Source organism: Corapipo altera, unplaced genomic scaffold (genome assembly GCF_003945725.1).
Source record: "Corapipo altera isolate COAL_440 unplaced genomic scaffold, ASM394572v1 100, whole genome shotgun sequence".
Lineage (NCBI taxonomy): Eukaryota > Metazoa > Chordata > Aves > Passeriformes > Pipridae > Corapipo > Corapipo altera.
In genome coordinates, this window is record NW_020884952.1 from 2,356,517 (window position 1) to 2,377,501 (window position 20,985).

General features: G+C 40.2%; 1 protein-coding gene across 1 annotated transcript; it reads right to left on the reverse strand.

The window, feature by feature from the left end:
• Positions 1-365: 365 nt before the first annotated feature.
• BBOX1 (gamma-butyrobetaine hydroxylase 1) lies at positions 366-20,503 on the reverse strand. The gene is made up of 7 exons (XM_027663357.1): positions 19,964-20,503; positions 18,224-18,338; positions 8,724-8,922; positions 5,225-5,330; positions 2,833-3,029; positions 1,905-2,071; positions 366-754 (listed from the first exon to the last, which is right to left on the reverse strand). The coding sequence occupies exons 1-7, from the start codon at positions 20,315-20,317 to the stop codon at positions 594-596; spliced, it is 1,299 nt and encodes a 432-aa protein (XP_027519158.1). The 5' UTR covers positions 20,318-20,503; the 3' UTR covers positions 366-593.
• Between the last annotated feature and the right edge of the window lie 482 nt (positions 20,504-20,985).

Here is a 20,985-nt window from a genome sequence, read left to right on the forward strand (position 1 = left end):
TGTAGAGGCAAAGGAAGGCATTGTGATACCCAGTCAGCCCAGTAAAGTGACAACCTTTCAAGCCACTTTGCACACTGATTTTAAAAAAAGCAAATAAACTGACAGAGGTAGCAATACATTTATAGATTCAAAGACCAAGGCACAGGCAAATCTTAAATTGTTATGAACACATTTCTTAGCTTATAGAACTCAAAAATATATTTATGATAGAATCATAGAATGGTTTGGATTGGAAGGGACCTTAAAGATCATCTTGTTCCAGCTCCCCTGCCATGAGCAGGGACACCTTCCACTAGACCAGGTTGCTCCAAGCAGCACCCAACCTGGCCTTGAACACTTCCAGGGATGGGGCATCCACAGACTCTCTGGGCAACCTGTTCCAGGGCCTCACCACTCCCACAGTAAAGAATTTCTTCCTAATATCTAATCAAAACATCCCCTCTGTCAGTTTAAAGCCATTCCCCTTGTTCAATGACAAGCCCTTGTCAAAAGCAATGTTAGTTTCTGAAAAGAAGACTCAATTTTTTGATTCCGTCGTCGTTGTCATCGAGGTTAGACAATCTATGTTTCGCTCCTTCCAGTCCGAAGGAAACTCAATCCCTGTTCAGGACCCTCTTCCTGAGGAGCCGGAGCCGTGACAGGACCACATCCCAGTCTGCATAGGCACCTTCCAGGTGACGTGTCACTCCTGAACCCGAGGGGTAGCTCTGGCGACCGTGAAGCACACGCCAGTTATCGAACGTCACTATGTCTCCTGGAAAGAGATCGCACCGAGTTCAGTAGCTGGAATGTCATAGTGGGTTCCTTCAAACAGACAGGGAGGTAGGCTCACATCAACAGTTAGGGAGCAGTAATTTCAAGTAGCTCAGCTGGAGATACGCACCAACAACACAGTAATTTTAACTTAGCTGGTCATTCTCAACCAGAGGGCGGGGCCTTTCTGACGTCTCTTTACTTGTATAACCAGGATTTGAAAAGCAGAGTGGTAGAGAGCACATGCTGAGAAAAGCAAGCCTTGAGGAGAAAGACAACTACAGCAAATCCACACAGGGGAAATAAAAACGTGTGAAATAAATAAAATGGGTGAAAGCCACTCGGATGCTTTTTATTTGATCAGTCTGGTATTATTTGTACAATACACATCCTGTGCTACTATCCCTGTTAAGAGAATTCTATGAGAACAAAGTCAAGCCATTGAAAGTTAGGAAATCACTGAATCAAGGTTGGAATGCAAATGTAATTTTTCTCTCTTGTGTGCCACCGTTATGATAAATCTCTAATTAAATAACCTTACAATCTTTCTTTTCTACTCCCAATTCCCTCTACCACCATTTTGGTGCATTAGTCAATAGGATGGATGTCACTAATGTAATGTTAGGTACTTTGTTTCACTGTTTATTATGTGATCTTACACATTATTTTATTGCATGTTCCCAAGAGCAAGAGATTAATTTCCTCATAAACATTTTAAAGACACTAACATCACAGTATGAGGCAGTCAGATACACTAATGAATCCACTTTTGTAACATCTCTTGAGAGATGAGGGACTATTCATATCTTTATTTTATAGCTGGGGAATGAAACAAGAAATATATTTCCCATCTGTGGTGCTATTGACATATCAATTTCCAATACTGTATGTGTATAAAATGTAGTTTTGGATGTTGCATGAAGACACATTGGACTAATCAACAGAAAGACTCTACTCCCTATTTTTATTTCTTTATAATGTAACAATGGCAAAAGTAATCTATTAGATGAGCTTAAGACTGCAGTATGAAATAAAACAGTCGAGAGAAGGACTGAAATTTCCTCTCAGTACCAGTGCTAACAATGCTCAAGGGTTTTGACAGTCAGGAAGAACACGTGGAAAATTGTTGAGAGGAGAAGCAACTTACTGACCTGGTTTCATCTTGTAAGTAAACTTGTGTTCTGCACTGCTTAATAAATCATTAAATTCCTTTAGAGCTGCATAAAATGGCCTCACTTTTTCAGCTGGTATGTCAAACACGGTGTCTCTTGTTGCATTATTATAATTGATGCGAACTGCTTGGCCTCTGGAATCTATGCTATGAAACAGAGGGAAGGGAAAAAGGCAAGGAAATGGTGAAGGGAAGAAAAAGAGGAAGGGGAAGGGAAGGGTGAAGGGAAGGAAAAGGGGAAGGGGAAAGGGAAAGGAAAAGGGAAGGGGAAGGAGGGAAGGGAAGGGAAAGAAAGGTATTCTGATATTATTGAAACATTGTAACATGGTTAAACAACAACTGAGCTCTCCTGCTGGAATGTCAGTATGTTTCAGTAGTGAAAGTCAGATTGTTATTGGGCTGAATTTTGATAATTGAACCTAATCAGGAAAAGGGATAATCAGGAGAAAGTGTAGACACTTAATTCACAAAAAAATCTATATTACGTACCCTTTAATTGTAGAATGTTAAACTTTTTAAAATCAGAAAAGAATATGAACGTTTGCATTTAATCTTTTGATAGTATGTAGTTCTTAATCTAAATGTTTCAAATTATGGCCTCTCTTTGGCATTATACAGATGTCACATTGGCTGGCATTTAGTAACAGACTTGTGTGCTGCTAACCCATGCCTGTGCCAAGGAGTTGCTCTAATTATCACCACTTCTTGCAAATAAGTGGAACAATGCACAGAACAAGTCACACATTGGCAAAAAACCCACAAACAGAAAACCCCACCAAAATCCAAAACTGCAGACCAAGTTAAACCAGTGTTTTCCCACAAGGTGGCAGGAGCAGACCTTCTTCTACCAAAATGTAATACACAACACAACAGGGATTTTCTTTTTAGGTCTTGTTGAAACTACTCACTCTATAATCCTTTGTTTACAGTGCACAGCAAAATCACAGAAGTCAACCCCAACATCAGTGTAGTCTACAGCAGTAGAGGACAGGATCTGATATGCCTCAGGATTTTGTTTCTTCAGATTGTTGGATACATGGAATCCATCTACAACCTCACTTTCACCTCCTGTAGCTGTTTGCTTTATACAATGGAGAAACTGGACCTGGAATGAATTAACGGCTCGTTTAAAAAAGTAATTAGCTTGCATATTTAACAGCTCATTAGTATCAGTTCCCTCATAGCTGTGGTTCTTTTTTTTTTGAGTTGTTGTTGTTGTTGTTTTCCCAGTGAAAGCCTGAGTTCCCATTCACTGCAGCTTCACAACACTCTGCCACCTCTACCACAAAGGAAGAAAATTAAAGCAGCATGTTCATAAATCCATCCCCTTTTAAGTATACTCTAATGGTTGCAACCTGTAAATCAGTGGCAAAATGGTCTTGCTTCTTTCCTTTGAGTCCCTCTTTGTGGCAGTCACATACTTTTAAATGCATTGAGGTCTTATGTCAAAAAGGAGGTTTAGCTTTGTCCTGCAAAAACAACACCTGCTGTGAACTATCCACTCATAGAGGGAAAAGGTGGCTGTCAGAGAAGGCAACAGGCCCAGTGTCTCTCTCATAAAGTACAATTAAGACAGTTTCATTTCACTTCAGAGTGAATTTGCCAAGGTGTAGGATGGAGCACAAAGCCTAAACTGGGCTCTAGGTTGCACTGGTGTAAGTCTGAGCTGCTGACACAAGCAGTAAAACTCCCTGTGGCTGTAGAGAGTCCAGCATCACCCAAAGTGTAATCACTCAGCTTGCAAACGACCCATCACACCAAAGGTTGTTACCTTTGTCACTTGGCCTCCCTTCCATGCTGGTGAATTATTTCTGAGATCACTAGGAGAATTAAAAAAGAACCCAACAAAAAGCCAAAACCAAACCAAAACAACCAAAAAACTAAAAGCAAAACAACAAACAGAACAAAACAAACCCACAACAAACAGAAGAAAACAAACCCAGAACAAACCTCAGTAGGAGAAAGAGGAGCAGAGAAGGTTTGTTCTCCTTACCAGCTGGACCCACAGACCTTGCTGATGGTGATGAGGGGGGAAACTGAAGCTGTGGGCAGGGCATAGGGCTACCACTGAAGGGAGCACAAGGCAACAAGTTCTTTTGTGGCCACAGCTGGCCTTGCACAGGGTAAGCACAGCTTGGCCCTGCTAAGGAGGGCTGCAGTAATGTAAGTCACGTTACGGTCCTAGAAAATCCTAAAACAATTTTTATGGGACAGTTCTGAAATTAATCATTATCCATTTAAACACAGGCCTTCACATATTTGTAATAAATACGTTTAAAGAATTCAAGTATTGTGTAATAGCTAGATATGTAAAGAAAACTGCACGTTTGGGACAATGTTCATAAACAATTCAATGTACTTTAATACTTTTATTTCTTACAAGCACGTTTGAATGAAAAACGTTACGCTCTTTTTCTCATGTTTCATAGTAGAGTGTGAGCTTTGGCACAGACTGGACAATGAGATAATTCACATCTGCTCTCTATTAATGAAGAGCTGTTCCATTCTTACTCTACATCAACAGTATCTAAATGATGAAAAGGCAATCTTAGTGTGAAGAATTTAGCTCTTACCTGTGGGTAAATCACGTTGGCTTTTTCTTTAAGCACAGAAACAACAAAGTACTCCACAGCAAGAGAAGGGGAAGTTTTATAGGTGCAAACTTTTCCAGCATTGTCTTTGTTTCTTTTTACCTGTTTCTACTACTTTCCAGTTCTCTGGAATTATGTGAATTATGTAGACTACACTTTGATATGACAGCGACTGGGTGAAAACATATTTTTTGTGGTTGTCCAGTTTTAAAGAATGGCCCTTTTTTTTTGTCTGTTACAAAAGGGCAAACAAGTGTCTATCTTGTATCAATTCACAGAAAACAGAGTACACCACCTTAATAACATTTCTTCCTCTATTCCTCTCCTGAACTGAACAGATGAGTCCTAAAAAGTCACAACTTGACTATAGCATTTAGACAGCTACCTTTTGTAATATAAGGAAAGCAGTATTCAAAGCAAACACACGACTCTAAAGTTTTCTCATATGGTAATATTTTCAACACTTTGTGAATTTAATTTAATCATTATGGGACATATAAGGGGCTTATTATGCTGAACTTACATCATACTGCATATATTGCATGCCCATGTGTATATATTATATTATATGTGTATTAATACATTGTTATTTTTATATTGCTCTTTAAAGACAAAACTCAGAGTCACTGAACGCTAAACATATTTCACACTATAGGAACATTTCCCTTTCCCCTTTTCTGGGCTTAAAAAGTCAGTAGATTCAACTCACCCCAGGTGGATTATGCAGAACAGGGTAATCAGTGTGAAAACACAGTTTCCCAGTTGTATAAGCTACATTGTTAGCATCTGCTTTGTCTTGCACTTGCCAAGTTGGCCTTTATAATGAAAGGGAAAAGAGAAAACATGTTGGAACAGCATGCCAGACAGCACACACTGAAACTGTGAAATCACAGCAGAAAAGAGTAATTTCACCTTTGCACATGAAAATATTGTAACATTATAAAGAAATCAGGATTTAGCAGTGTCCCTCCACCCCAACAAAGGCTTATTTCAGCAGTCCTAGATAAACTTCAGTGTGCCAAGAGACATCTGTCCCCAGTGCAGTACCTAGAAGAACAATGGCTTTCCAGTGGTGGCTCTTTGCTGAATGTAAAGGTCAGTTGAAGAGACAAACCAAGAGGCTTCTGCCAGGAGAAATCATCATCTTAGTGCTGAGGCTTCAGAAAGAAGCAAGTTGAAGTTGGCCCATTCCTTTTTATCAACCTTCCACTTTCCTCTGCCACATGTAGCACATTATCAAGGAAGTATAAAATTGATAAAGGCTATGTAACTTTCCCCAAAACTTATTTTTAAGACTTTATAACCTTAGAAAATATAGAGCATCTATCTCTGCAGGGGAATCTTTCCTGTAACTGGAAGACTTGCCGCTGGAGGAAAATGTCTGGATGAAAGACTTTGAAACTTCTTCCCTTTTGCTGACACACTCTAGCCCCATTTATTTGGTTACACAGTTTCTGTCTTGGAATTTGACAAAATTCAGTAAAAATGTTTTCTGACAACTGCAGTGAAAAAAATAGGTGACGGTGATATGACGAAGACGTGAATGTGTCACCTTGCAGCACAAACAAAATGTGTTTCCAGTGACACACCGTGCAGGAGGATTTAAGACCAAGAACCACAGGTTTTGTTTGTACAAAGTTCATAGGATTGAAGACAGTCCTCAGCAGATGCATATTATAGCTACAGACATATGTCTGAAAAGGTGTAGGTCACCATATGCAGCCCATGTAATTGCAGGCATGTAAGTGGTTTAAAAGGAATTATGAAACTCATTTTCCCTTGTGAAATACTATAGACCAAATATATTAGGTTTCAGATGGTGTATGTCTAGCTTTACTTCTTAATAACAGTTTAAAAAGAAAATATGCTAGAGAATATGCGGACAAAAATTATTCATATACAGGATACAAATGCTTTTGTTTGTCAGTTTTGAGTGGTATTTAGTATAGAAACTATGCAAAATCCTAAAACTAAATTTCTTCACTTGCCAGAGGGAAAAGCCCCTTGAATATTTGCAAACGTGTTTAACTGCCTGGGAGAAATAGTTTTTATTATTTGGGACAGCAAATATTCATCACTAGATGACCTCACTACTCAAGTATGATAATTTCAACCACACTTCCACAGTTCCAAATTTGACAGCTAAAAACCAGCCCCTTATATCATCCTTGTGCTTAGTGTTGAGGGCAGTTAGGTTTGCTCCATCTTTAATTTAATAGGCTACAATGTCACTTGATGGTTCTAAAAAAAAATGAAAACATTTTAATTTTCTCATTTATATGCAATATATAAAATTGCTGGAGTGGTAATACTCTATAAAATCATTATAAGGTTGTGCAAAAGAGTTTGTGAGGGGATCTGGTCCCCTGGAGCTTTCCTTCCGTACAGAGAGCTCTGGTCAAAGTTCAAGTTACTGACTTGAAGTCAGAGATGCTAATAGGGAGCTCAGCACTGAATGTGAAAAAATCAACTTCACTTTGTCTAAGTCTCAACTGAGCTGAAGCATCAACTCGGCCATGAGGAGAGCACACAAGAAGTAAGGGAAGAATATGCAGGTAATGCCAGAGGACTCTTGGCCCTTAGGGAGAGCAAAGGTGGGTGGAATGGTTTGTGGTTTAGTAATTAGGGTCAGATTTCAAAGCCCGTTGCTCAGGCTGTTTGACAGAGCAGGAAAATTGGCACCAAGCAGATGTAGCAATCTTTTGCATTAAGTAGCAACAGGGGCTCAGTATCCCTGAGCAGAAAAACAGGCTGTTACATCCTTAGTCCTGCAAAACTGCCGAACTGGCAACTGAAGCCACATCTGAATCATCTGGTCTTGCACTTCATTAAAAGTCCATGTCTCACTCATTTGAGAATTGGGGCCCATGTCCCCTTGCCACCGAAGCCCTCTGGGATATACAGATGGATTGGCTGTTTCCATGGGAGTGCTGGCACTCCAAAGGATGGCTGTTGTGCCACACCAAGGACTGGACAAGGCTTCAGAACAGAGGAACACAAGGTTCAGAGCATGAGAAGTTGGAGAAATTAACTGTGTTATGACTGGAGACTTTGTTAATGGAGTTGGGCCTCCATAAGGGAAAGAAAAAGGTTAATTTAAAAGCATGGAAACCCTTGATGTTGTCATATGGCTGCTACAGAGAATGTTTCCACTTTTTACAGTAATGACATTTTAGGGAGCTTGCACCAAGCACACATCTAGACAAGAAAAAAGGCTTTTATTTTTTCCCCATGTGTCAGAATTATATTAATTTCTGTTACATTTTAGTTTAAAATTCATGGCCCTGAGGTAATGTTTTATTTGGCAAGCTTGCCAATTCCAGGTTTATCCTTTTATTTATAATATTCGGTAGGCCTGGTATTTGACTGCCAGTGAAACAGCAAGGAAATTACCCAAAGTTATTATTTTATTACAGTTGTAAAAGCCACCCCAGAATTGGATGCCAATAAGAAATTAAATCCTGTTCCAGAGATGAAAATTATTATACCTATTAGCTAATAGCAGTGCTTCTTTAGTCAGCTAGATGGAGATCACTGACTCAGCTCAGCAAGATGTGAGCTGCCATCCTCGTTTGTCCACCCATCTAGTAGGTGCTTGAGGAGTTAGAGGTGCAGTTTACTCCCTCCTGGCATCAAAAGGATGATTCACAAGTTCCTGCTTGCACTCCTGCAACTGAGCTCTGCTTGTTGGGATTGGTTATGGCTTTTCAGAGCAGACTCTGTTGAAAGCAGGGAAGGGGGTACTCTGCCCATATTCTTGGTGACGTGAGACACAATAGCATCATCTAAGCCTTACCTATTTCTGTGACTCCAAACCAGACTAAGAAAAAGTCTCAGTACAGATAACTTCCTCTTTTCAGAAGGGGAGTGGATTAGGGATTTTTAGTTTTGTTCCATGGGATAGATAAGTAGCTCTATCTTTTTGTTATCTTATATTTGACATCATCTGTTTTCAGGTGCTTCTCCTCCTCTCAGCAGTTAACGTTATCGCTGCTCTTCTTTACATCTTTCTGCCCTGCCAGCGACAACGAAGCAATCCTCTTGTACAGAACATAAACTTGATGCCAGATTCTCTAACATACAGAGAAAAAAACCATACACCTTGCTTTAATAACTTAATCCACAAAATAGATCCAGCAAGCTTAAATGCAGAACATTGGAGGTGATTACAAAGCTCGCAAAGCAAAGATATTAAAAACCAAACTCACCCATAAAAAGTGAGGCGCAGGAACCCAATCCTGTGGCCAAGTTTAATCAATTCTCCCTGCCTTGTAGCAGCTCCCGTCAGTAGAACGATTCCTACTTTCTTTAGGGTGCACAGCCACTTGTATGCACTTTCATCGTTGTACATGATTTCTTCAAAAGGTATTTTGGGAAGTTGAAGGTCTGAGCCCCAGTACTGGCGTTCTGAAAGGGAAGAAGCAGAGAAAACAAGTGCTTAGCTGCTCTAGCATCAAAACTCAGGACATAGTAGAAGTCTGAAGTTAATGGGACTTCTATGCTTTTGTGAATATGCTCTCAGTCCTGCAGTCAATCACCTAAAATGGGGTCCCTGAGTTTGCATGGATGACAAGCAATCTTTATGATAAAATTCAGCAAAACATTGCGCTAACGGAATTTTAATGCAGAAGTTGAATGGAAGACCATTTGAAAGGGGTATTTTTTGTTAAGAGTATATCAGAAATGCATGTATTAATTTTTCTGGAATATTGTATCCAGCTCTGCAGTCCCCAACACAGGAAGGACATTGACCTTTTGGAGCGAGTCCAGAGGAGGCCACCAAGCTGATCAGAGGGATGGAGCACATCTTGTATGAGGAAAGGTTGAGAGAATTGGGATTGTTCAGCCTGGAAAAAGAAGGCTTCAGGGTGATCTAATTGGGGCCTTCCAATACCTGAAGGGAACTTACAGGAAAGATGAAGCAAGACTATTTATAAGAGCATGTAGTGACAGGACAATGGGGAATGAGTTCAAACTGAAAGAGAGTAGGTTTAGATTAGATATTAGGAAAAAATTATTTACTGTGAGGGTGGTGAGGCTCTGGAACAGGTTGCCCAGGGAAGCTGTAGATGCCCCATCCCTGGAGCTGTTCAAGGCCAGGCTGAATGGGGCTCTGAGCTACCTGGTCTAGTGGAAGGTGTCCCTGCCCATGGCAGGGGGCTTGGAACTAGGTGACCTTCAAAGTCCCCTGCCAACCCAAACCATTCTGTGATTCTGTGATTCCATGATCCCAGAGCACAGCTGGAGCAACTCTACCTTGCACCTCTCTCTAAGAGTGTTTCACTTGCTTGTAACTTCAGTAAACCTTAACCATCTGGGCTGAGGTTTTCCATGGCATCTGCTGAAAGCATCAGCAGAGACTAAAAGGGATCAAACACCTAGACCAGTGAAAAGTGAGTAGTGTAGCCAACTCACACTATGTAGCATACAGGAGGTTTAGGAAAAAACTACCAATAGAGTAATTTGTCCCTGTGGAGAAGCCAGGACAAATCAGGATGCTGTAGAAAGAACCTCTTTGTTAATCATCTGTTTAGAACTTCTCGTTAGGTATACTTTAAGATTTTCAGATACATACACAGAGATATTTCCTTCAGTAAAAGGCAGTGCTGTAGCCATCCATTACTGCAGGCAAAACCACAGAATAACTAAACTAAATCCTCCTGATTCTTTGTTTTCCCCTAAATATCATAGGCCAAGATCACTTTGTTAAAATAATAAAAGGTCATTCCACGCCCCCCCATCCCACCCCCATTTTTTTCCCCACAGACTAATGCTGCCAGGACCAATTTTGCTAAACAACACTGAAACCATACCACCTAGGTTTTAATGGCTCCAGTGCACTCAGCCAAGAACTCAAGGGATCAGTAATGTAGAAAGCAAAAAGGCAGGAAGTTAATCATGGAGCACAGAGCAAGCTTCTCACCAGGACACTTTCTGGAGCTTGACAGGGGTTAATGCAGCTAAATTTCACTTAATTTGTCCGTGCTACTGGCAGAGGACACTAGAAGCCACAGTTGTGGGTCACATTTGGTACTTTACAGATAATACTGATTTTCTTCTGCAGCTCATAGAATTCCAGAGAATGTCCTAATGTAGTGAACCTGGATCTCTGAACCCATCCTGGTCTTTTCTTTATTTCTTTATTCATAGGGATTTTAAAGGAGGTACAGGGTTTAAAGCCAAGTGAAATCACTGCCCATGCACCTGAAAGAAAGCTGCTACGGGGAGTCGGTAGTGATTTTATTGTTACAAATTGCATTTGTAAGCCCTCTTAGTACATTTAATATGAAACTCCTACAAGTTTACTAGTGGAAATGAATCTTAGGTCAAGATATAACTTTTATTAAGCTGCCTTGCTAGAAAGCACCACTGGTAATTGTTTCCTCCCTTGTATTTGTACTAGTGCTTATCACAGAATCATATATCACATATCATATCACAGAATATGGAATCGCAGAATGGTTTCATTGGAAGGGACCTTGAAGATCAACTCATTCCAACCCTTCTGGTGAAGTCCTACGAGGAGAGGCTGAGGGAGCTGGGGTTGTTCAGTCTGGAGAAGAGGAGGCTCAGGGGAAACCTCATCACTCTCTACAACTCCCTGACAGGAGGCTGTAGCCAGGTGGGAGTTGGTCTCTTCTCCGAGGCAACGATCAGTAAGACAAGAGGGCTCAGTCTTAAGTTGTGCCAGGGGAGGTTTAGGTTGGATATTAGGAAGAAATTCTTTACAGAAAGGGTAATCAGGCACTGGAATGGGCTGCCCAGGGAAGTGGTGGATTCTCTGTCCCTGGAGGTTTTTAAGATGAGACTGGATGTGGCATCAGTGCCATGGGCTGGGACCACGGCAGTGTTGGATCAAGGGTTGGACTTGATGATCTCAGAGGTCCCTTCCAACCCAGCTGATTCTATGATTCTCTGATTCTGCTAGGGTAGGGTTGCAAGCAACCAGATTGCTCAAGCCTTATCCAACCTGGCCTTAATACTTCCAGGGATGGGACATCCACACCTTCTCTGGGCAACTTGCTCCACATAAGCCTAAGTCTTTTCTTTCCTGAGGGGTGTCTGGAGCAAAAGGTGCTGAGGGGAGGGATGGCCCAGACCAGAGAGCCATGAGCCACCAAGCACCCAGGCTTGGTACCTGCCATGCCAGTGGCCCCATGGGCCTCTGCCCTGCTCCCACTGCACCCACCGCCTGCCACTGCCCAAAACATTCACTCGGTGTATTCGACGCTAACTCACAGTAAAAGATCTGTCTCAGGTATAAACATACACACCTGTTCAAACCAAAGATGTTGCACAGTAATGGGTAAAAAGGACAAAGATGCTGTTTCTTACTTTTTTTGTTTTGCACAAAGTTAGCATTAATCCTAGTTTTTTGCAAAACTTGAAAGATTACTATTTTAAGTCAAGTATTCTCTTAAATATTGAATCAGAGCTCTTACTGTTACAGTAAAGATATAATTGTTTTTCCTTGCTTTCATACATTTAGTCTGAAACAGCTAATTCTTAGGAGAGTGTACTGTAAAGCAGGAAAAAAATGTATCTATTTCATAGAGTAATTGCTTTGTTTAAATCACAACTACCTTACTTGGTATTTTAGCTAACATTCAGTTAAGTTGCCCAATCATCAATCACAGAGATTACACAGCAGAAATGAGACCATAAACATTTGAGAAATGCAGATGGCATCCTTTATAAAACACCTATATCTTCCTTTATGTCAACATCTCTTCAACAGACAGGACCAATCAAAACTATTACAAATTCCAGGGAGCTTTCAAATGAGAGTTCTGGGGAATTTCACCTGGTGACTGAGGGACACAATATACTTCAAACAAATGTGAAGGCCAGGTTTGGGGTTTCTTTTTTATCTCTTCCTGGATATAGGCAGCAAATACAAAATACAATGTACTCATGAAAAATTGAAGCCAGACACTACACAGTCACAGCACTTTTCAACCACTAGTGCTCCTCTTTCCTTTGGCCAGTGCTAGTTAGAGACAGTCCAAGAAACACAATACATGCCCAAATATAACCTATCCACACAGACCATCTTCTATACTCCACCTGTGTTTCAAAAAAGCTGACGTGTGATGGACAAGCTGTTGAATTTTTAACATGCAAAAAATGAAAAAAGTGCAATCCTTGAAGAATGATATAATCTCACCTCACTGCTCCACCGTGTTTAACTCAATAGACATCCTTTCACACACTTGAAAGATGGTGAAAAGATAAAATATGAACGTTTTCCCTTTTCTCTACTAAAAGCTATGAAATTGAAACAGCTCTAGGTATGCTGTGTGATCTGCAAAGAACACCCTTTGAAGGACAAATTTAAATTTAAGCTTCACTGTCAGTGCAGGTAAATAATTATGTGAAAATTAATGGAATATTTTAAGTTTCATCTTTTACTTCTTAGTTTTTTTGCTGTCTTGCTAATAAATATTTTCCTTATCTTCCTGAAATGAGTAGAATTTCAAGGGATATACCAAAACATTTTTCCTCACTTTGAAAAATAAATATATGCACCTGGAATTTAACTGCAGCTCCAGGAGTCCCAGGCTTCCATGGGTACATGGACTGTCCTCTTCAAGTTCCCAATGCTTACTGCTCTTGTTAGAAGTTCCACCTAATATGGGATGGCCCTTCTGCAGCAGGGCACGGGCGTGGTGTTGGGTTTTCAGGTGGGTTTGGTTTTGTTATAGACACCTGCTTTGTCACAGCACTGCAAAACAGTGCACACACAGTAAACCAGCCTGGGACTGTGCCAGACTTCAGCATAACAAAACTGTCAACCCTTATAGGCCTGTAGAAAACATTCAAAGAACAATCACCCATTTCATCCTCCCAGTCAGACCCCCTGCACTGGAGGCCATCATCTGGCCACACACCTCCAAAGCTACGGAGCCAAAGGGACACAAAAGCTACATTCAAAACGTTTCTGTACTTTACTTGCAAGAGACATGATTTTTCTGTGTAAAAGCTCAGCAATGTGAACCCTGCTAATGTACTGGGGATTTAGCCTTTGCCAGACTCTGGAATGTATTCAGGAATAGCACTGTAACACTGACTACTGACTGAAGAGATGTTTAACCTTTACAGTACCACTGTGATGTAGAAATTGCAAAATTTCCAGGAAACTGAACTCTTCACTGATACTCCCCAAGCAGGTACTAAAACTGAGTAGCTTCTTTTTTTTTTTTTTTTTTTAAATGTTTAACTACTTTGTATTTAAGAAACCCCCACCAAAAAAACAAAAACCCTCCAAAACACCAACAAACCAAACAAAGCTAGAGAGACACAAATACAGTTAAATCCTGCCTTGCAAGGCCATAAACTGTCCTCAGAGTTTCAGTTTTCTCATGCAAATTCCCTTCCAGTGACAAGTGCAGCCAGCACTCTCAATGACTCCAGTTTGTTTGTCTTTTTAAAGGTGCAGGCTGGTACACAAACGCTTTTAAATCCTATTTCATGTTTCAGAGAAGAGAGGCCGCAAGTTCCCAAGGTCTGCACTAAAATAAGCAGCATTTATAACATTTCCTTCTCCTCAGCTCCAGATGGAAGCATTGTATTCTGTCCAATATTTACAATTTGACAAATTATAACGTCCATAATTATTTGGAAAAGGGACAGGAAAGCATACATCATAGAACCAAAAAAAGATCCTGTGATGTGAAGACATTTAAGTTCTTTCATTTAACAGAATTTTTTAAAGCGTCTATCTGAAAGTCTTAGAAACTTGTGTGCCCCCCACGTTTTTCTTCTACATACCAAACAACAGGAACTTTCTTCCCATCTTTATCCACAAAACCTCTTCAGCCTGAAAATTTATCAAGTCAGCATAGCAGGATTTTTCCTACTGCATAATTGTAGTTAATCCAGTTTACATGGTACTACAGTAGAAATATTACAACATACTCTCTGAAGGCTGAAGAGGTAAGAAAGATAGGAATGAGCCATCAGCATTTGGGCAGCCTTGGGTCTCACTTGCACAACACAGCTGCAGTTGCCAAATTAAAAATCTTTATGTTTACAAATGCAGCTGAACAACTCAATAAGGCATAAAAACAAAGGCCTTGTAGAATTACTTTTTGGTTTTACTGTCCGTTTATATTAAGACAACTAAAAGCCCAGATTTTCAAAATGGGAAGAATTAAATACTTCTGAAAGAATTAACGCCTCTTTCAATTTTAGAACAATAATTTGGGGAGGGAAAAGAGAAAAAAGAATCCTATTTCTTGATCATACCAAGTTAGTTATAGTAAATCACCTACATTTAGAGTCTGCACAAAATGAGAAGGTGTCCTTTGCCCAGTCCCTGCAGACGGTGTGCATGCATCAATAAACACTTGGAATTATCCAGCATTTACTGTGCAGGCTGGGACAGTGCTGGTCAAAACCTCTTATGCTGAAGTTATATAGGAAAGAAAGTCTAGACATCATAGATTAACTCACTTCATCTAAAATTATTTTGTGTACAGCTTGTGTTTTAGTGTCTGTTGAAAGCCAAGTGCATTTCTGCTGTACTGTTATGTGTATGGCAGCCTAACTCATGGCATTAAGCTCTTATTGATTACTACTGCAGGATAAATTCAAATGACCAAACTCTTCTAGTAAAAAAATTACATTTAATTTCATCCTCTTAAAATTTCATCTCTCAGAACCTAGCAGAGAAACTGAAAATATCACTGATGCTGTTAACATCCTGATTCAAACTTCAGTGGGAGCTGGATATATATCCAAAATCATATCACATTTTAAAGGACAATCATCATCTGAAACCTTTAAACTTATGTTAAAACCTTAACCTAAACCTAGGGTTAAAAACAGTAAGTAGCACTAGGTACTACCTCTGCACAATCTTTTCTTCCACTCAGTAGGAAAATATTATGACATTACCTAATTTTTTTCCCCTCACATCCTGTTGTTGGGATACCAGCATCCTGGAAAATGAGCCTCAGCAAATGCAATGCAGTGAGAGACTGGATACTGGCATACTCAGTGTCTCTCACAAGCACCCTCTACTACACACAGCATCTGAGTCACAGTGGTGGTAAAACATTCCTGTGACATTTGCTGGGGAGAACAAAAGGAAACAGGAAGGAAAAGGAGAGTATCTTTGAGACTATAGCTGGAGAAGTAGAACATGGCTCTTCTGCTGTTCTTTTGGGAGTATTTTTGTAAGCTGGGATGGAATGAACCTTGATATACACAAATAGGAGATTTTGCATATTGCATGATAGGATTTAGCAATGTTTTAAAAGGGGAACCTTGACATATTGCCACACAGCTACTTACAGTCACTTCATCATGCACTGAAAATCTGACCTACTCTTCTTTTTGGGTTTGATACAATGCCCAACATTTAGGGTTTTTGAATCAGAAACCATGACAGAAAAACATTAAAAAAAGAAAACAAAAACAAAAAAGCAACATTAAAAGCAAGTAACCACTTGCAAAAGAAAATAGAAAAGAAATAGCCACTGCTGTGACAATGTCAGCAGTGAAGGTTAACCTTTAACTACAGCAGTCTGGTGAGCTTGGGTTTCTATTTGTTGAACCAGCATGCAGGGCTGGTATTCCATATCATTGTCTGTAATCCTACACTGCTGGGATATGATTAGTTACTTAAGGGCATGTAATTTGCAGTGTGTAACTCCCCTGACCACAAGGAAGGGAGTTCTAAACTTACCCCAATGCACAATGAGAAACAGATCTTAGCCAGCCAGCAAGCAAACTCACAGGCTGCAGCCTTTTTTTTTGCAACTGAAACCTGGGAAAAGTTGGGAAAAGCTGTCCATCATAATGAGCCAAAGCTTTTCTGAGAATATGAGGAAGAGTAGAATTACACTACTAAAAAAAGCCAGTTAATTAGCATAATTTTTATAAACATATTTCTTCACATCTACCATGTGAAACAGAATTTGAAAAAGCACTGCCCAAAAAATAAAACAGATCTTTGGTGTATATTTTTTACCTGGATGGCTCTACTGGAGAAGAGCAGTGGCAAAGGGGAGAACTGGCTTCCAAAACATGTTTTGTATTTAGAAGCCAGGAGTAAGTTCTGTGCAAATGAATGAATGAAGGTAAATCACAGCCAGTTAGACTTCATAACAGGTGAAAAAAGTAGCATGACATCTGAAATACTGAAATCTCAGCTACTGAAATCTCAGCTATTGATACCTTTGTTAATAAATATAACCAGAGATCTAGATTATTTTGCCTGGGTATTAATTAAAGCAATGCTCAATTTACATTGATTCCTTAGAGGCTACAAAAGGAGTTTTGTAGCCTGCTAGTTTCCACAGCATCTTCATTTCTACAAATAAAAATTCAACTCCCTGAGAAATCAAGCCTAGTTTCCCTGAATGAGGTTTGCATCTTCACCATGTTCAGTCTGGAAACATGCCCAGCTCTTCAAAATAGTAAACACAGCAGTTTATTGTTGCCAAAACTAAAATAGGTACAAACTTTTATATTACCAGGGAAAAACTGTTCCTTTCTCAACTATGAAGAGTCTGTTATAGGATCCACTGAAATGAATGGAAATATTACTCATCACTTAAGTTTTAAAGCAGATATAAAAGGCTGGCTTTTGTTTAGGAGAATGGGTGCTAAGGAATATTTGACCTGTAGAAACTGGGAAATATAACTGGCCTCTTCATTTGTCCCTAAAATGCCAAACACAGCTCAGATGCAGGACAGATCTAGGGCGACATATTTTCCCATTTCTCATATTTGAGGGAAAAAACCATGACACAAACCAACTTTCTTTTATTTGTTAGAATATAAAACACCCAAAAAGAGGGTATAAACCAATTGGGGATTTGCCTTTGCTAAGCTCTGAGGAAACTCATACCTGGATCTGAGTTTCACACCATCAGCCTACCTCTAGTTTCTTTTTTTCTAAAGTAATATCCTATTTTAACAGATACTGTCTTAACCCTGAATACAGATGCACAGCTTTCTGCAACAGCAAATCTCACAGGAACACAGTTAAGAGCAACAGCAGAAATCTTGCAAGTTTTCACACGTTTGATTCTCACAGTCTGAAAGGCTGTCAAAGAAATGAGGATGTGCATCATGCCAATCCTAGTGGGTTTACATTATTCACTCAAAAGGGTAAGTGATTTAGAGTGGGTAAATGTCACAGACAGTTGCACAAAACGCTTTGTGACCAAAAGACTGTCAACTACTGCAACATGTGTGGGATGCAAAGCAAACACAACCTGAACTTCAGCACTGCACACTGCTACACTACACAGTTACTTTTTAACAAGGCAGCCACAGAAAGGGGAAAAAAATATTTCAATTATAGCTCTCTTGCAATTCTAAATAATCTTTCTTTTTGGAAAAATTTAGAAAAAATTAAATAGTTTAAACAGCACACACACACACACACACACACTTGCATTGTCACATAGGACACTGTCGGTCCACAAGGTTCATTTGTGAGACCTACTAACCCTATCCTAGAAAGAAAAGGCTTTTAGGAAAGTAAATGCAGCCCAAACAGTTACACTTCTCTCAGGTACAGAGGTTGGGAAAGGTAACAACGGGTCCCTGTTGTGCACATACAGCCTGGCACTGGGCACCAAGGGTGGCTGCCACTGCTCCAGCTGGGTGGACCTGGTCCTCACACAGGCACCTGTAGCCAGGACTGTCTTGCATTTGACACAAGCATGACAGACATGGATTTAATTCCCACCTGGTAAAAATAAATCTGCTTGCATTTCTGCTCTGGCTTCTTCAGAGAAGCATCGTTTTTTCAGCCACTCAGCTTCATATTCGCTTGCGTGTTCATCAGGCCACGTGATGGAGACCTTTCAACACAAAGCAAAAGACAAGCTTAGAAGAAAAAAAATTGATTAAAAAACATGGCCTAGAACAACAAAAAACACCCTCTTAGAAATTGCAGAAATTGTAATATTTAGATCGGTAATATTACAATTAAGCATTCCCTGGAATGTGACAGCAAACAACTAATGAAAACATAACCTGAACATCATCCAAATTCTGACACCTTTTATAAATGCTCATTTTCACATGAATCCATGACCTAATTTGCTGGTTTCACTGTGGGAGCTGCACTTAAAGGGAAGAAGGAAAAGGCAGAAACTGGCACATATCTCTGGGGAGAGCACTTCACCACAACTCAGAAGAGTGAAAATATCTTGCAAAACAGACAGATTGTGAGAAAAGAAAAAGAACAAGACAGAGAGGCAAAAAAGAAATGCTAGGAGAGAAATCCCTCTCCTACTTTTGAAAAGTCTTTCCTCTTTTTAAATAAGTTTTTAAAAAGTGTTGTACTTCTTAAATCCTGAAAAAAACATGGAAAGAAAGGATATGGTTTTGTTTGTCATGAACGAAAGAGCTCAGTCCAGCACAGACCCTGAGCTGAATTCTCAGGGCTGTTGAGTAGGTATCATTCCCATTTCACATAATTCTGCTCTTTCACATGATGGTAAATCACCACTGTCAGTTTAGGATTGATTAGTGCTATGCTTTCATCAGTCCCTGAGTGGAACACACAATCCCTAATTTTCCTAATAGAATAATGAATTTACATTGTGTTAATTCTGGTAACAAACAATGACCTTGGGAGCCCAGAATTCCTCACCAGAGATCCTTATGCTGTGGCTGAGACACACTCCTGCACAGTTTATCCTCTGCAAACTGCCCCTGCAGTGAGGCTGCCCCAGGGCTGACTGCTGCATATTCAACACATTTAAAACATCTTTAAGTGTAAAATGAAGGAAACGAGTTTGCCAAAGGAGCCAGGTGCTTCTTTTAATAAAACATATAAAACCTAAATTATATAGTTTTTTATATGGTAGGAAATATTAAAAATCATAGGGAGGGCAATTCCTGTCTCCTCTTGCTCAATAACCTCCTGTTTTCCAGGAACAAATGTTAATGTAGATAGGTAGATACAGACACTAGGCCAATTCTGATTAGTGGATTCAACTTCAGCTTGAGTGCTCATTCTAAGATGAAGACTTTTGTGCATTGGAAATTAGCTAATAAACTGGTACCTTTGCTATGGATTAAGTCATTGTCACTTTGCCATTTGTTTTTCTGATTTGCAAGCCATTTACTTAAGGAACAAAGAGAGAGAAAAAAAGTGTAAGAGTAATTAAATGTGCGGGAAACGCCTGAATTTTCCTTTCAACATCTGGTGATGCAGAAGCATACAGCAGAATTTTCAAAAGTGTTATTATATTATAAAAGCTGAAGCCTGGGTTTCTGCAGCCTTTATAAAGTGAAGTTTCATACGAGGGTGGGGAGATGCGAGTTGCCCAAATTGCGTTTTTTTCCTAAAAGCTTTGCAAATTACCTGACGAGGGTCGCAGACAAGCAAACTGTGGTTAGAGTATAAGCTGGAGCTGTCTCTAAGCGTTGCTAGACAAGTTTCACAAGAAGGTGAATGACAGTTCGCTTCAAATACCTTTTTTCTATCTGCCAGGGCAACCTCCTTCACCACGATGTTCACATCCAGGTCCTCGAAGAGCAGCCTGCGCGCTCCGGCGGAGGGCAGGAAGCAGAGGGGACACTGGCAGTTGTCCCTCAGCCAGACGCAGGGGTAGCGGCTCTCGCTTCCATCCTCCCACTCCACACGGACGAAATGGCCCGCGTCCAAAGCTTCCACCTTCTGTATCCCCGGGCTCATGCTGAGCTGCCGGGCGGTGTGGAGCCCCGGCACGGCACCCTGGCAGCAGTGGGTGCTCCCAGGGAGCAGGCGGAATGCTTGGCCTCCGGGGACTTTGGCCCTCGACAGGGCGTTAACCACCGCCCTCCACATTTTGGGCTTGTTACAAAACAGGTTATGTTCCTTTAAAAAGGCGTCTATGCCGCAGTGGGGAAAAACGTTGAGGAGAGATTTAATCCCTGAAACAGACAGCAGCCCACGGGAAAGCTCTGGGTGATGTCCATGTGTCAGGAAAACAAATTAAAGTTTAGGGCTTGACACGCGTTGGTGCTCTCAGACCTGGGGGAGGAAGTTAACAGAGCACAGGAGAGAGGGATAGTGCTGAGAACTGGACACCAGGAATGCAGAATTTATATAGACTTCATGGACATTTTGCAGAAAACAAAGACAAAGGAAAAAAATAACAAAGACAACATAGCAATTGTACTGAAACTCTCCCTATCCGGGAAAAAAGATAATAAAAAGACTGGAAATGTGGACTAATTACCATGAGAAGTGAGAAATCACTAACAAATAGAAGGCAGAATACTAATTAACAGGAGAACTATGTAACTTGCAGCCAATCAACACTTATTCCTTTGTTTGCTAAAACAATAGTTAAAAGTATAAATAGTTATAAGTTTTGATAATCTGTGTACGTGCTAGGTGGAGTGATCCCCCGTGTACCTCAGTGCTGAATAAAGTAACATTGACTTTCTAACCTAACAAACTGTTTGGAGAGCTTATTTCCCAGTGTTTGGTGACAGGTTCTTTAACAAAAT

What these genes read in the sequence shown, in the direction of transcription:
- BBOX1 (XM_027663357.1), bottom strand. Translation starts at nt 20,317, where the DNA reads ATGTGGAGGGCGGTGGTTAACGCCCTGTCGAGGGCCAAAGTCCCCGGA. An exon ending in AGCAGATTTATTTTTACCAG is followed by an intron (nt 8,923 to 18,223) that starts GTGGGAATTAAA and finishes CTTCCCTTTCAG; the next exon opens with AACGCCAGTACTGGGGCTCA. An exon ending in TTCTGCATAATCCACCTGGG is followed by an intron (nt 3,030 to 5,224) that starts GTGAGTTGAATC and finishes AATTCATTCCAG; the next exon opens with GTCCAGTTTCTCCATTGTAT.